This window comes from Microtus pennsylvanicus, chromosome 21 (genome assembly GCF_037038515.1).
Source record: "Microtus pennsylvanicus isolate mMicPen1 chromosome 21, mMicPen1.hap1, whole genome shotgun sequence".
In the NCBI taxonomy this organism is placed as follows: Eukaryota; Metazoa; Chordata; class Mammalia; order Rodentia; family Cricetidae; genus Microtus; species Microtus pennsylvanicus.
In genome coordinates, this window is record NC_134599.1 from 5,871,378 (window position 1) to 5,884,047 (window position 12,670).

Consider the following 12,670-nt stretch of genomic DNA (forward strand, 5'->3'; position numbering starts at 1 on the left):
CTATGTAGGAATAGGTGACTTTTCTCCCCCAGTGGCCTGAATATCACCTCCCAGTATTAGGAAAGCCGCCGGCAGTGAAGGTGTCTTTAGGTTGGTTCTAGCTTGATTTCTCTATGGCCTGCATCTAAATGTATAGTCTCCTCAGAAATTGGGTCTTACCTTCCGTTTCTAGTGGGAAACCAAGAGCAACAGCGATAGCTTGTTATGGGCGGGGGTGCTCTGGGACCTCTCTGACCAATAACTCAGAGGGAGGTGTCCCGTGCCTGACACTGACATTTTCATTTAATAATCTATAGCTTTTGGGGAAGCATTGTCCATCTATGCAGGGTACCTATGTTCAAGCTACTTTTTATTTTATATATATTTATTTTTTTCTTTGCTTGTTTTTTTTTCTTTTTGAGATAGGTTTCTGTGTAGCCCTGGCCGTCTTGGAACTCACTCTACAGATCAGGCTGGCATCAAACTCAGAGACCTGCTTGCCTCTGCCTCCTGAGTGCTGGGATAAAGGCCTGTGTCACCATGCCTCACTTTTAAATCACGGTTTTAAATTAGTGTACAGAGTAGTGGCTTTCCCAAAGGGCTTTAATACATCTGTAGTTTGGTTAACTTATCCCCATCTCCTGAACGGAGCTTTGACTGCCGAACCAGCCTCCATGACCACAGTGGACAAGTCACATATTTTTCTTGCCTCTTATCCCTCTCTCATCTTCTAAGTACCAAGTGGGCAGAAAACCTCAGTTCATTTTGTTCCCGGTGCACCTCAGTGCCTGGCCCTAAAGCAATACCTGATCCTTGATAAGGACACCACACTCTCTGACTGAACGGACGGAAGAGAGGTGAAGTGCTTCCCAAGACAGTGGTGACAGGAGGCCCCAGGAGAGCCTGCCAAGTCTGCATGCCGAGCTGACTTACAGTAATTACACAGAATACTAAGTAAACAAACTTTTTAGAAATACAGGTGGTAGCAGTGCACGTCTTTAATCCCAGCACTTGGGAGGCACAGGCGGGTAAATCCCTGTGAGTTCGAGGCCAGCCTGGTCTACAAGAGCTAGGACTGTTACACAAGGATGGCTCAGAGGGTAAAGATCCCTGCTGCCTGGCCTGATGACCTGAGTTTGAATCCTGTGACTGACACTGTAGAAGGAGAGAAATTGATTCACAAAAGTTATTCTCTGACTTCTACATACATACCATGGCATAAATGTGTACGTGTGTAAGCATGCATGTGCATATATGCGTGCACACACACAAATAAGCAAATAAATAAATATAGTTAAAAGATAATTTAAGGACTGGAGAGATGGCTTGGAGGTTAAGAGCACTAACTGCTCTTCCAGAAGTCCTGCGTTCAATTCCCAGCAACCACTTGGTGGCTCACAACCATCTGTAATGAGATCTGGCGCCCTCTTCTGGCAAGTAGGCATACAGGCCACATTGTACACATAATAAATGAATCTTTTTTAAAAAAGATTATTTAAAAAAGAAAAGAGGGGGCTGGAGAGATGGCTCAGCGGTTAAGAGCATTGCCTGTTCTTCCAAAGGTCCTGAGTTCAATTCCCAGCAACCACATGGTGGCTCACAACCATCTGTAATGAGGTCTGGCGCCCTCTTCTGGCCTGCAAGCATACATGCAAACAGAATATTGTAGACATAATAAATAAATATTTTTAAAAAAAAGAAAGAAAAGAGGAAGGGAGAGACTCATCTTTCTGCAGTAGTGCTTTACATACATACAGACTGTATTGCTACACATTTACATAGCACACAGGTCACACGTACCTGCTTGCACACACAGCACATGCTTGCACATGCTCACACACACAGATGCTGGTATTCTTACACAGTGTCCTGTATGTGCTGCTTTTTCCCCTTGACTTGCAGCTGAGCTCCTTCCAGATCAATATGTATCTTCTTATCTTTATGTCATTAGACAGCATTAAGTAATTTATCTTCCAGGCACCTGCTTACACCTGTCACTCAGCTGACATGACCTCTTATGTGTTGACGAAATTCAGATTGTTTCCAAATTCTAACTATAAAAGTGGTGTTTCAGGGTACCAATTCACCCCAGTTTTAGCCTAGTTCAACACTAGCCAGGTCCTGCTTAGCTGCCTCAACCCAGCACAGACATCTCAGGGCGTGGTGCTGGCCCTATCTCTCTGAATCAGCCTCTTACTTGGTGTCAGGCATTAGGTGTGGCCAGGAAGCCCAGACTGACGTGCTTCCCTGGTCCCATCACAGAGTCCCTGTCCGGAGTGGTAGAGAGACAGCAGGAGTAATGTGCAGCCAAGGCTGTGAGCATTGTGGTGATCTCACTGGCATCTCTGACGTTCTTCCCCGCTGACCCACCGAGAAGTGCCAGGGTGCCAGATTCACTCCCCACCATCTTACACCCCAGCTTGGGTGGCTTCCCTACCAGCTCTGAGTAGAACAGCGGTGGAGTTGCCCCAGCCTGTAGTCAAAGGTCAGAGGGACAGGGCACCTGCACTGTGATCTCGGGTAAAGGCAGGAGGAACAGGAGTTCAAGAGCACCCTCTGCTATGTAGCAAGTGTGAGGCCAGTCTGGGATACATGACATCCTGCCCCCCAAAAGGGTGTGTGTGTGTGTGTGTGTGTGTGTGTGTGTGTGTGCTTGTGCGTGTGTACGTGTGTGTGTTTGTGTGTGTGTGTGTGTGTGCGTGTGTATGTGTGTGTGTGTGTGTGTGTGTGTGCTTGTGCGTGTGTACGTGTGTGTGTTTGTGTGTAAGTAGGTAGCTCAGCAGTTATGTGCTGCTCTTGCAGAAGATCAGAGTTTAGTTCTCTTGTTAGGCAGCTCAGAATTGCCTGTAATTCCAGCTTCAGAGGGTCCAACACCCTCTTTTTGCCTTTATAGGTACCTTCACACATGTGTACATACCCCCACACACATATTTTCAAATAAAAGTAAATCTTTTAAAAAGATGTTATATTTTAGTCGGGCGATGGTGGCACACGCCTTTAATTCCAGCACTCGGGAGGCAGAGGCAGGCGGATCTCTGGGAGTTCGAGACCAGCCTGGTCTGCAGAGCTAGTTCCAGGACAGGCTCCAAAGCCACAGAGAAACCCTGTCTCAAAAAACCAAAAAAAAAAAAGATGTTATATTTTTGATTATGTCTATTTTTCATGATTAAAGTTTTAAGACAATAGAAATAGAAAGAGAGAGAGAGAGCGCGCTCTGCTCATGCCTGTGAGACCCATGGATCCCTGGGATAGCACAGCCAGGCAGGGCTCAGGGCTTAGCTTCTGGAGTGTTCATCATGTAAGTGGAGTGACCAGGCCTCTAGGGCAGAGGGAAACTTAAGGGAGCTGAGCAGGGCCATGACCTCAGCCTCTTTCACAGCTCCCTACAGTCTGCTGTGTCCCTGGAGGAGGGGGGTACTTTCCTCTGCTCCCAGGCATCAAGCAGGCTAACTCTCCCTGTCTGTTCCTCTTCACCAGCTTCTGCCCACACATGCTGACCCTTACCCAGCTCCTTGAACCCATTTGCTCTGAAGGTCAGAGTTGAATCCTACATGGTCAGATAGTCTTCTAGTTGGGGTCTAGTGATCGGAGGTGGGACTCTGGGAAGACCTCACAGGTGACCAGAGCCAGGCTTGCCTGGGCCTATGTTCTGAGAGGCCTTCTTGAGGTGTGTCAACTAGCCAAACTCCACCAGAGATCTCAATTGGGTCTCAAATGCTGCAAGGGTACCAAAGCCTTTTCTCCCACCGTGTGCACGGGGACACTACGTTAGGGAAGGGAATTTCCTTGCTAGGTACCATCTGCAGCACTTAGGATGCTCCCATTGTGTGTGAACACACAACTGTGTGTATAGCCCCATAGGGTGGAGGGTTAGTGTGGAGCGGTGAGAAGCCACACAGAGGATTTTGAGCATATTGTGAAAGATGGGTGCGCAGGGGCATTTGCAAGGTATCTGTGCAAGTTCACCACGGGTGGGTCTAGGTCTGGCAAGGGGTCAGTCGCAGGACTCAGAGCAGAAAACTACATGCACTGTTGGATGGGGCAAAGCTTCTTACTCCGATCCCTAACTCATTATTAAGTGCCTAGCTCTTTACAGACGCTCCCTGCACCTCCCCCGCTCCAGGCTGCAGCAGCGCAGGCGCCAAGTCGAGCCGGAGCTCGGAGCGGAGGGCGGGCAGCCGTGCTCCGGGCCGGGGTCCCGAGGGAGCAGGTGAGCGACCCGCACCGCGCGGCCCCCACGGCCCTAGGCAAACACGCCGCCCAGCCGCGCTGCGCCAGCGCCCCCGCCTTCCCTGCTGGCAGTGCTGCCTTGCCACTGCTGGCATCCCCCTCCTCCCTCTGCCTGGCATCCCTTCTCTTCCCTGCCTGGCATCCCTCCTTCTGCTCCCTGGCATCCCTCCTCCCCTTTGCCTGGCATCCCTCTTCCTCCTGCCTGGCATTCCTTTCCCTCTCTCTGCCTGGCATTCCTTTCCCTCCCTCTACCTGGCATCCCTCCTCCCTCTTCCTGGCATCCCTCCTCCCCACCTGGCATCCTTCCCTTTGCCTGGCATCCCCTTCCTCTACCCACCTGTCATTTCCCTGCTTTCCCTTGCTTGGCATCTTCCCTTTACCTGGCCAGTCTCCTCCTCCCTATCTGGCATCCCCCTTCTTCTTTGCTGTCATCGTCCCTCTTTCCTGGTGTTGCCCACCCTCTGCCTGGCACTCTCACTGACCTAGAACCTCTGTCTCTTACCCCTTCTAGCCGACTCCATTCAGCCCCATCTCTGACACCTCATCCCTACCTACTACCCTCTCTTCTCACCCCTACTTTGAACCTTCCCACCCTCCTTCCACCTGCATCCCCTCCCCCTGCCCTTGTCTGGCACCCTGCTGCCTGGCACCTTCCCTTCCCTGTCTGGCACCACCCTCCTTCCCACTGCCTGGCACCTCCCTCTTGCCTAGCACTTTCTCCACCTGCTCCTCCTGGCAGCTTCTCCCACTTGCCCTATCTGGCATCCTCTCCCTCCTTCCCTACCTGGCACCTTCCTTCCTGCCCACTGCCTGGCATCTTCACAGACTCCACTTGCTACCCCCCTCCATGGACAGTCCTCTCCCATTCAAGTTATCTCTCTGTCCTCACTGCCTGCGGACTCCCGTCCCTGTCCTCAGACTTTAGCCCCTTTCCTGTTCACGCACATCTACCTCAGACCCTCTTGGCTCTCCTGTCACACGCCCACATCCCACCTCAGCATCCTCAGCTGGGTCCCACTCCATCTTCCACGCTTGGCCAGTGAATCTCTGCCCATAGGCTCTGCATGTTCCTGGACCTGACCACTCTCAAACCTGTCCTCCCATCCCACCCCACGGCACTATATGCTCTTGCTCCAAGCCTGAGGCCTTTCTGCTCTTCCCAGGAGGGAAAGGCCACTGGACCTGGGGTGAACCCAGAAGGCAGTGCGTACAGGAGAGCCGGGAGCCATTGTTGGTTTTGTGCAGATGACCACCTACCTGCCCATCAGAGGCTGCCTTTGATGCTAGGTGTAATCCTGATCAGAAGGTCTCTTTTAGCCTCAAATTTCCATTCACACCCCTAAGACCTGGTGGGGACGGGGGGGGGGGGGGGTCAGCTCAAGGATGAAGTTCTCTGTTCTGGGCCCTCATCCATTTGCATCAGGCACACACGGTTCCTACTTATGTTTTTCCTTGAGTTCCCTGGCCTTGGTTGGCTTGTGCTGGCCCCAGGACGTGGCCCCTTCTGCACAATTTCCCAGATTCTTCCTCAGACCGCCTGACCTCCTTTGAAAGGAGGCCTGGAACCTAGCCTCCCTCCAAGGCACTTTGAAGCCTGCCCTAGGGGCTCGGGGCCCAGGCGACGCCTCCCACAGCCCTCTCCTTTCAGATCCTCCTCAGCATGGCCCTTGGTGCTACAGGCGTGGCAGGCTCTGGGCCGGGGCACCAAAGGGGCACTGGATGACTGCCCAGTTGCAGGACCCTGCCATCTATGACTCCAGGTCTTCAGCACCTACCCACCGTGGTACAGGTAGGTGCTTCCTTCTCCGCCAGCCTAGGAGCAGGAGCTTTGGCCAAAGTCTGCCAGCTCTGGGCTCTGACCATGCCTTGCTCCCCACCCCCAGCCGTCTTCCCACCTCCCCACTGGTCCCAAGTGTCCACACAGACCTCTCTCTATGCATCCCTCCCAGCTTGGGGCACTCTCCTGAACCTAACCTGATGACACCTGTCATTTAGTGCCTTCCGCCACACCTGTGCTACCTCTTATAAGTGTCCCCTCATCTCCCTAGGAGTCCCTAGTCCCTGCCTCTCAAAGCCACTCTGACCCAGGAACAAGTTAATCTGAAGCCAAGCTCATATGAAAAGGGTTTATGGATTTGATTTCTTCTGACTCCTCACTGTTCACAGACCCCTGGATGCATGACATCTCTCTGGTCACACAAATGCCTCCCAATGATCCCATGCCTCCCTCTCCCGATGATCGCTATTGTCTGGGAGAAGTCTGCAGCCCCCTGACACATCTTTGGCTCAGCAAGCTACACGCAGGCTAAACAGACTTCTCAGAGCCCCACAGAGGCCCCAGATGGGGTTGTTCACAGGGAAAGGGGTGCTGGTGGCTCTTCTGCGCCTCTATGCGGGCTTCAAGCTTGGATGTACTGTCATGCCGCTACACAGGAGCTGGACCCTCCTTCCCCTAGAAGAGGAACGTGGTTTTGGGCAGTCCCACACCAGTTCCAGCTTGTCTAGAGGGACATGCGAGGGTGTAGGAGAGAAAGGCCACTTTTCAAGAACCTTGCTGGATATGGGAAGGGGCTGAAGGAAGTGCCACAGATGGTGTGGGCCTCTGAGGAGGAACCTCAGGAGAGCCCTGAATGGATGCAGCTTGAAGTGGTTCTTGGAAGATAGTGCTTCAGAAGGCCTCGCACTGGGAGCATATGTGGGCAGTGAGGCCTCTCTCAGCCCCTACTCCCTTGGGGTGGAGTAAGAGGAAGCCCTGGGCCTGTTGCTGTTCTTAATGTCTACCTCCAACACACACACACACACACACACACACACACACACCTGGGCTCAGCTCAGGGGAAAACGGTCCAGGGCTTTGCCTGCTGAGTAAGTCCAGCCTGCCTCAGAGTGGAAGAGCCACATGGTAGCTGTGAGCAACTCACCTGGTACCCACAGCCCTGAAATGAGCATGCGTGGTATGGGCACGCCCACTCCCACACTGGGAGTCTCAGACTTCAGCTACCCTTTGGAAAGTCAGGACTCCTACCTCCTTCCTTACAGCTTCACCAGCACCTCCGGTGACAAGGGGCCTCCTCCTAAGTCTGTGAGGACTGCAAATGGGTTTGCAGGTGGATCCCGCAGCCCTGTCTAGGAGCAAACCCAGGCTCCACATCTGAAAGTTCTAGTTAGTCAGAGGAGACTGCACTGAAGGTTGGGGGCGGGGAGGACACTGCTGAGGTCTTTGGCAGGTACACAGAAACTGTCCCTCCTGTGATAAGCTTCATTAAGCGCAGCTCATTTTGGGTGTACTGAATTAAGCCTCCAGGGGCTCTCAGCAGCCACAGGTGGCTACCTGAAGGACATGATCTCACTGTAGGGCTCAGCAGTGGAGGGAGAAGGAAGCCGAGAGGACTGGGGCTTGGGGCAGTGATAACTGGACCCTGGGTCACTAGATGAACCCTGGGCCACTAGATGATTCCTGCCCCAGCACACTCACACCCCACCCCCACCTGCCAGAGATGAGTTAGCAAAGTATGGGGCTTGTTTGGTATTTGGCTTGAGAGTCACATGAACATGAAACCAACCCTTATGTGTCTTGGTGGCAGGCTTTTGCTGGCCAGGGCACAGGTACAGGCATTTGGATGCTCACAAGCCCCTCTGTGTCTCATTGGTGGGCTATACAGTGGATGGGTATGCAGCTGCTGCAGGCCACTGGCCCCCAAGGACCAGTGTCATTGCAAATGTTAGTGAGATTTAAGTGGCAAAGGCAATGAGTTGAAGGTGTCACTGGGATGTGGGCTCAGGGCTTTGGTGGGATTCTGAAGTCTCAGGAATAAATACAGGAGCCAACATGAGACTCCTGTTTGCCGGCTGCTGGTAGACACTAAGCCTAGAAACATCTTCTAGGGACTGTGGCTCTTGTCCCCAATACCCTTTAATGGTGAGTGATATGGAAATTCTGGGAAACTCACAAGGGACCTCGTGGGAGAGCTGCTGCTCACTTGAGCTGTGTTACCATTTGGGATGATGCACACTCTGTTCCCTTCTTTCCCAGCTGTGAAACCAGTTTCCTTGTGCCCTAGACTTACTTCTGGGGAATTTGAGAATGTGCCTCCCGAGCATGGTTCTGCACGTGCCCTTTACCGGAATTTACAAACTTGGATCGACTCCCAATCGCACCATTTCTCCAGACTCAAGAACATTCGGGGGCCCGAAGGGAGGAACAGTGTGCTCCCAGCGAGGGTAGAGAAGCAGAGAGAAGGTGCCACAGGCAGATGTACTTTCGCTCTCCTGTGTTCCAGTCGGGGACCTTGCAAAGTCAATGATGCAGGGAAAATTGGGACTGAGGGTGAATGGAGAGGAAGAGGCTTGTGGCCCAGGGTGAAGCTAGTGTAAGCACAAACCCCTGTATTCTTCCTTAAGCTAAGGATCAAGTCACTGTTATTCTGGCCTGTCTCTTGTTGGGTTATATAAGGAACATAGTGTAACAAAGCTGAGCAGTCTTCAACAGTGTCCTAGCAGTTTCCCCGGGCTGGGGTATGGACAGGGTGTCATGTTCTCTGGCCATATAGATCTTTATGCAGCATGCCTAACCCGAAGATACAAGTTAGGGTGACGAAGGGCTAGAGAGATGGCTCAGAGGGTAAGAACACTTGTTGCTTTTGCAGAGGACTCAGGTTTGGTTCTGGGACTCCAGTTCTAAGAGATCCACTGCCTTCTTCTGACCTCCACCTGCACTAGGCATGCATGTGGTGCATATATATATATGCATGGAGGCAAAAACTGTGTACAACATTAGAATCAAATAATTTGTTTTAATTTAGAGCAACTAGCAGAAGAGGTTGCTACTTTCAAGAAGTAATTGTTATGCTGATATTTGTGAGTATATATTAATATTGTGATACAATGTATCTGATACACATTGTGCAGAGGAAGGTTAGTCTAAAGCTGGCTCCAGAGTCACAGCCTCCTGGTTGGGGTGGGACAGTGTTACAGATAAAGGATGTCAAGTGTCTAGCAGATAAGTTGAGGCACAAGGAGGACCAGGCAGTCACACTCCTTCCCTATAGAACCCAAACCCTCTAAGACCCAGAGTCCAGGGACTCACTAACTGAGAGAAGCTAGATAAATGGGGGGGGGGGGACTGGACGAGTGTGGAAAGCCACCTTTCCCTGATTGAGGCTCAGGTCCCTGGAGCATGGAAAACAGGAGCAAGTGACCTGTCCTCTATGGGTTCCTCAAAAGAGCAGGGCTGGCCGCAGGGAAAGCTGCCCTGACATCCCCCTGATGACCTTGTCAGTGAGCCTTACGCCCTCCTTATCAGATAGGGAAGAGAGGTGAAGGGAAGGGTGGACGTGTTAATCCAGGGTCATCTCCTGAGGAACAGAATGGAAATTCCCTTGTACACCAGTGATATTAGTGTTTAAATCCAATCCTGGGAATGACCTTTGCCACACCACCCCCTTCCTTATCTGTCCTTCAGGACAGTCACCATGCTCTTTTATTGGCTTTAATTTTTTAGATTTATTTATTTTTATGTGTATGAGTGTTTAGCTTGTATGTATGTATATGAGTATGTGCACCCTGTGTATGTATATGAGTATGTGCACCCTGTGCATGCCCGGTACACCAGAGTTCATTGGAGCCCCCAGAAACTGGAGTTATAGATGGTTGTGAACCATGTGGACACTGTGAACCCCGATCTTCCACAAGAGCAAGAGTGGTAACTGCCAAGCCGTCTCTCTAGTCCCCTTTACTGGCTTCTATTTTCCACTTATCTCCCCATTCCATCTACTTCTTTCTTCCCCTTGAGACAGGGTCTCATACAACCCGGGATGACCTCAAATTTGCACTCCTTGCTATTCCTTCTGCCTCCATGGCCTTCCTCGACCCCCTGCCCTGGTCAGTTGCATTCAGTCACGTGTCACTCCGAGAGAGACTTACTCCCATCCCTGGTTAGAAGTGAGGTCCCACTTAAGTCTCACAGCACCTGCTAAAAATTTAAATATTTAACTGTAGTGTTCCTTAAAGATATGATCTCCAGTGCACATTTGCCGTGGTTTTTTGTTTCTTCAGTTCCCCCCTCCTCCCGTAACCCACACTTTATCACCATCCTGGTCTCACCCAGACTCTTCTGAAGAAAACCCAAAGGCTGGGGGTGCGGCTCAGTGCAGAGCTCGCCTTAGCTCGGGTGCTTTCCTGCACAGTAGGGAAAGTATCCCTGGCATGAGGAGCAGAGGAGTGGAACGGTGGCCGGTGAGGCCCAGGAGCCTTTACTCGGGACTCAGGTCCCTCTGGGTACAGCTGGCCTCACAGTGACTCGACGCCCCACTGCCCATTCATGTGCTCTTGTCCCTAACAACTGGCCTCTCCTGCAGCTCCCTGTCAGATTGGCTCTCCACAGTCAGACTCATCCCATGTCCAAGTGTTGCTATGGAGATGGGAGAGCTTCCCTCCCTCTGACTGGCCTGGACCTCTAGGATTGCAGAGACCGACTTTTCTGCCCCCAACCCCTGCTGGGGCTGCTCTCTGACACACCCTGTTCCTCCTCTGAGGAACAATTGGTTCTGGCCTTCTGGAGAGGCCCCTGAGGGCTGGACAGACTTGTGGTCGGAGACCAAAGGCTGTCTCCTGAGCTGGGCATGGTGATGCATGCCTTCAGCCCATACTCAGGGAGCTCAGGCAGGAGGATTGTCTTGAGTGCAGGCTAGTAGGTACTACATAGTTAAGCACACACACACACACACACACACACACACACACACACACACACGGCGGGGGCAGGTGTCGGGCATTAGTTCTTCAAACGTGAGTGTCTTCTCTGCAGAACTGATCACAAAGCCTTCCTTTCTGTAAAGAATCAATGCATATGAGTGCAGAATACTCTGCATGAAGCTAGAGCTGGGAGCACCCCTGGTAACCACGTGGCTTAGAATAAATATTCAGCCCTGCCTTCTGCAGGTGTCTTCTGTAAGCCCTGGAGCACCAGCTCCCTTGGCTCCAGGTCCATGGTCTCTTCACTACACCACTGCTCAGCTTCCTTCCTGTGCTATACCCTGAACTCATGCAGGGATGGATCTTAGCTTAGTCCATCTTTATAACCAACACCTCCCGTTCTATTCGGTCTGCCTATGGCAGAGGACTCCTTTATTGCCTTCCACAGTGGTTTTCTTTGTCGCATTTGTGCTCCTAGGAATTGGAGGTGGGGCCTTGAGCATACAGCAGACAAGTGCTCCACCGCAGAGTCACATCCCTAGTCCCCAAGTAATTTTCCTTCTAACTTACCCCAGTCTTGCAGGGAACATCACTGTGGATTTTTGGCTCTCTCTTGCCTCAGTGTCCCCTCTTTCCCATGCCCTATTAGGACTCCTAATTCAGAAGAACATGCCTAGATGCCCTTTTTGAACCAGGGTTTTGTGTCGCCTAAGCTGGCCTCAATTTGATGTGTAGCTGAGGATCTGCTGGCCTCCACCTCCCAAATGCTGGTATTACAGTCACACTTCATGCGGTTCTCAGTTTGAAACCAGAGCCTTGTGCATGCTGCGCAAGCACTCTACAGTCCCAGGCACCTGAAACACCTGAAGGTGGCCCCTCCAGGGGGACAGTGGCCCAGCTTTTGAGAGATACCCCCGCCCTTGCCTGCTTCCTTCAGACCCTGGGAGCAGGGCACCCAGGCACCTGCAGGAAGGAGAGCTAGCAGGTGAGTGGGCAGCTTGAGTGGGTGCTTGACTTTCTTGCTGGCTTTAAAATTGTTTCCTGGTCTAATTGAGTCTCAAAACACTGTGGTGTAAATGTGATTAGAACTGCCGTCGCTTCTAAGACAATTACACCGAGGTGCAGAAATCTAAGTCATTTTCCCAGTGATCAGGACAAAAGTCCCAACTAGAGTGTCTCCACCACATCCGGCCCTCAGAGCCATGCTGTGCCCAAACCCTGCTGGTCCTCAAAAGCCACCCTTTATACAGCCCCTCTCCACCCCAGCCCCTTCCCCCCTTTACAGCCGTGAGGCTCAAGGTTATCATTTATCATCTTGCACAAAGCCCACGCCACTCTCTTATATCATAGCTGGGCCCCTAGGGCATTTGGGTTGCAACTCCCAAAATAAGGACAGGGGAGGCAATATGGAGAGTTGAGAATATGTCCCTTGAGAGCGACCAGCCTCTCTGAGAGGGGCAGCTCTTCCTTGACTCCCTCTGGTTGCTTCCACAGGGATTGGTTGACTTTGGGGATCAGGTTGCTAAGTTTCTAAGAGAGTCTAGAGACCTAACTTTTTCCATGAAATTTCCCAAATTTTAGGGTGGCACCAAATAGAAGTGTTTAGGACACAGTGTGAGATCTGGAGAGACAGCTCATCAGTTTAGAGTTCTTGCTACTCCATCGTGAGGACCTGACTCAGATCCCATTACTCACATAACAAGCCAGGCATCCATGAGCTGCAGTCCCAGCTCTGAGAGACAAAGACAGGAGGGTCACTGGGACTGGC

The 12,670-nt window shown here is 51.7% G+C and overlaps 1 protein-coding gene across 1 annotated transcript in view; it reads left to right on the forward strand.

The window, feature by feature from the left end:
* Window positions 1–4,095: 4,095 nt before the first annotated feature.
* Smarcd3 (SWI/SNF related BAF chromatin remodeling complex subunit D3) overlaps window positions 4,096–12,670 on the forward strand; it is a 32,934-nt gene continuing 24,359 nt past the window's right edge. Inside the window, exons 1-2 of the mRNA XM_075955646.1 lie at window positions 4,096–4,189; window positions 5,858–5,998. Of these exons, the coding sequence (XP_075811761.1) occupies window positions 5,960–5,998 (39 nt within the window). The 5' untranslated portion in view covers window positions 4,096–4,189; window positions 5,858–5,959. The remainder of the gene's footprint in view (window positions 4,190–5,857; window positions 5,999–12,670) is intronic.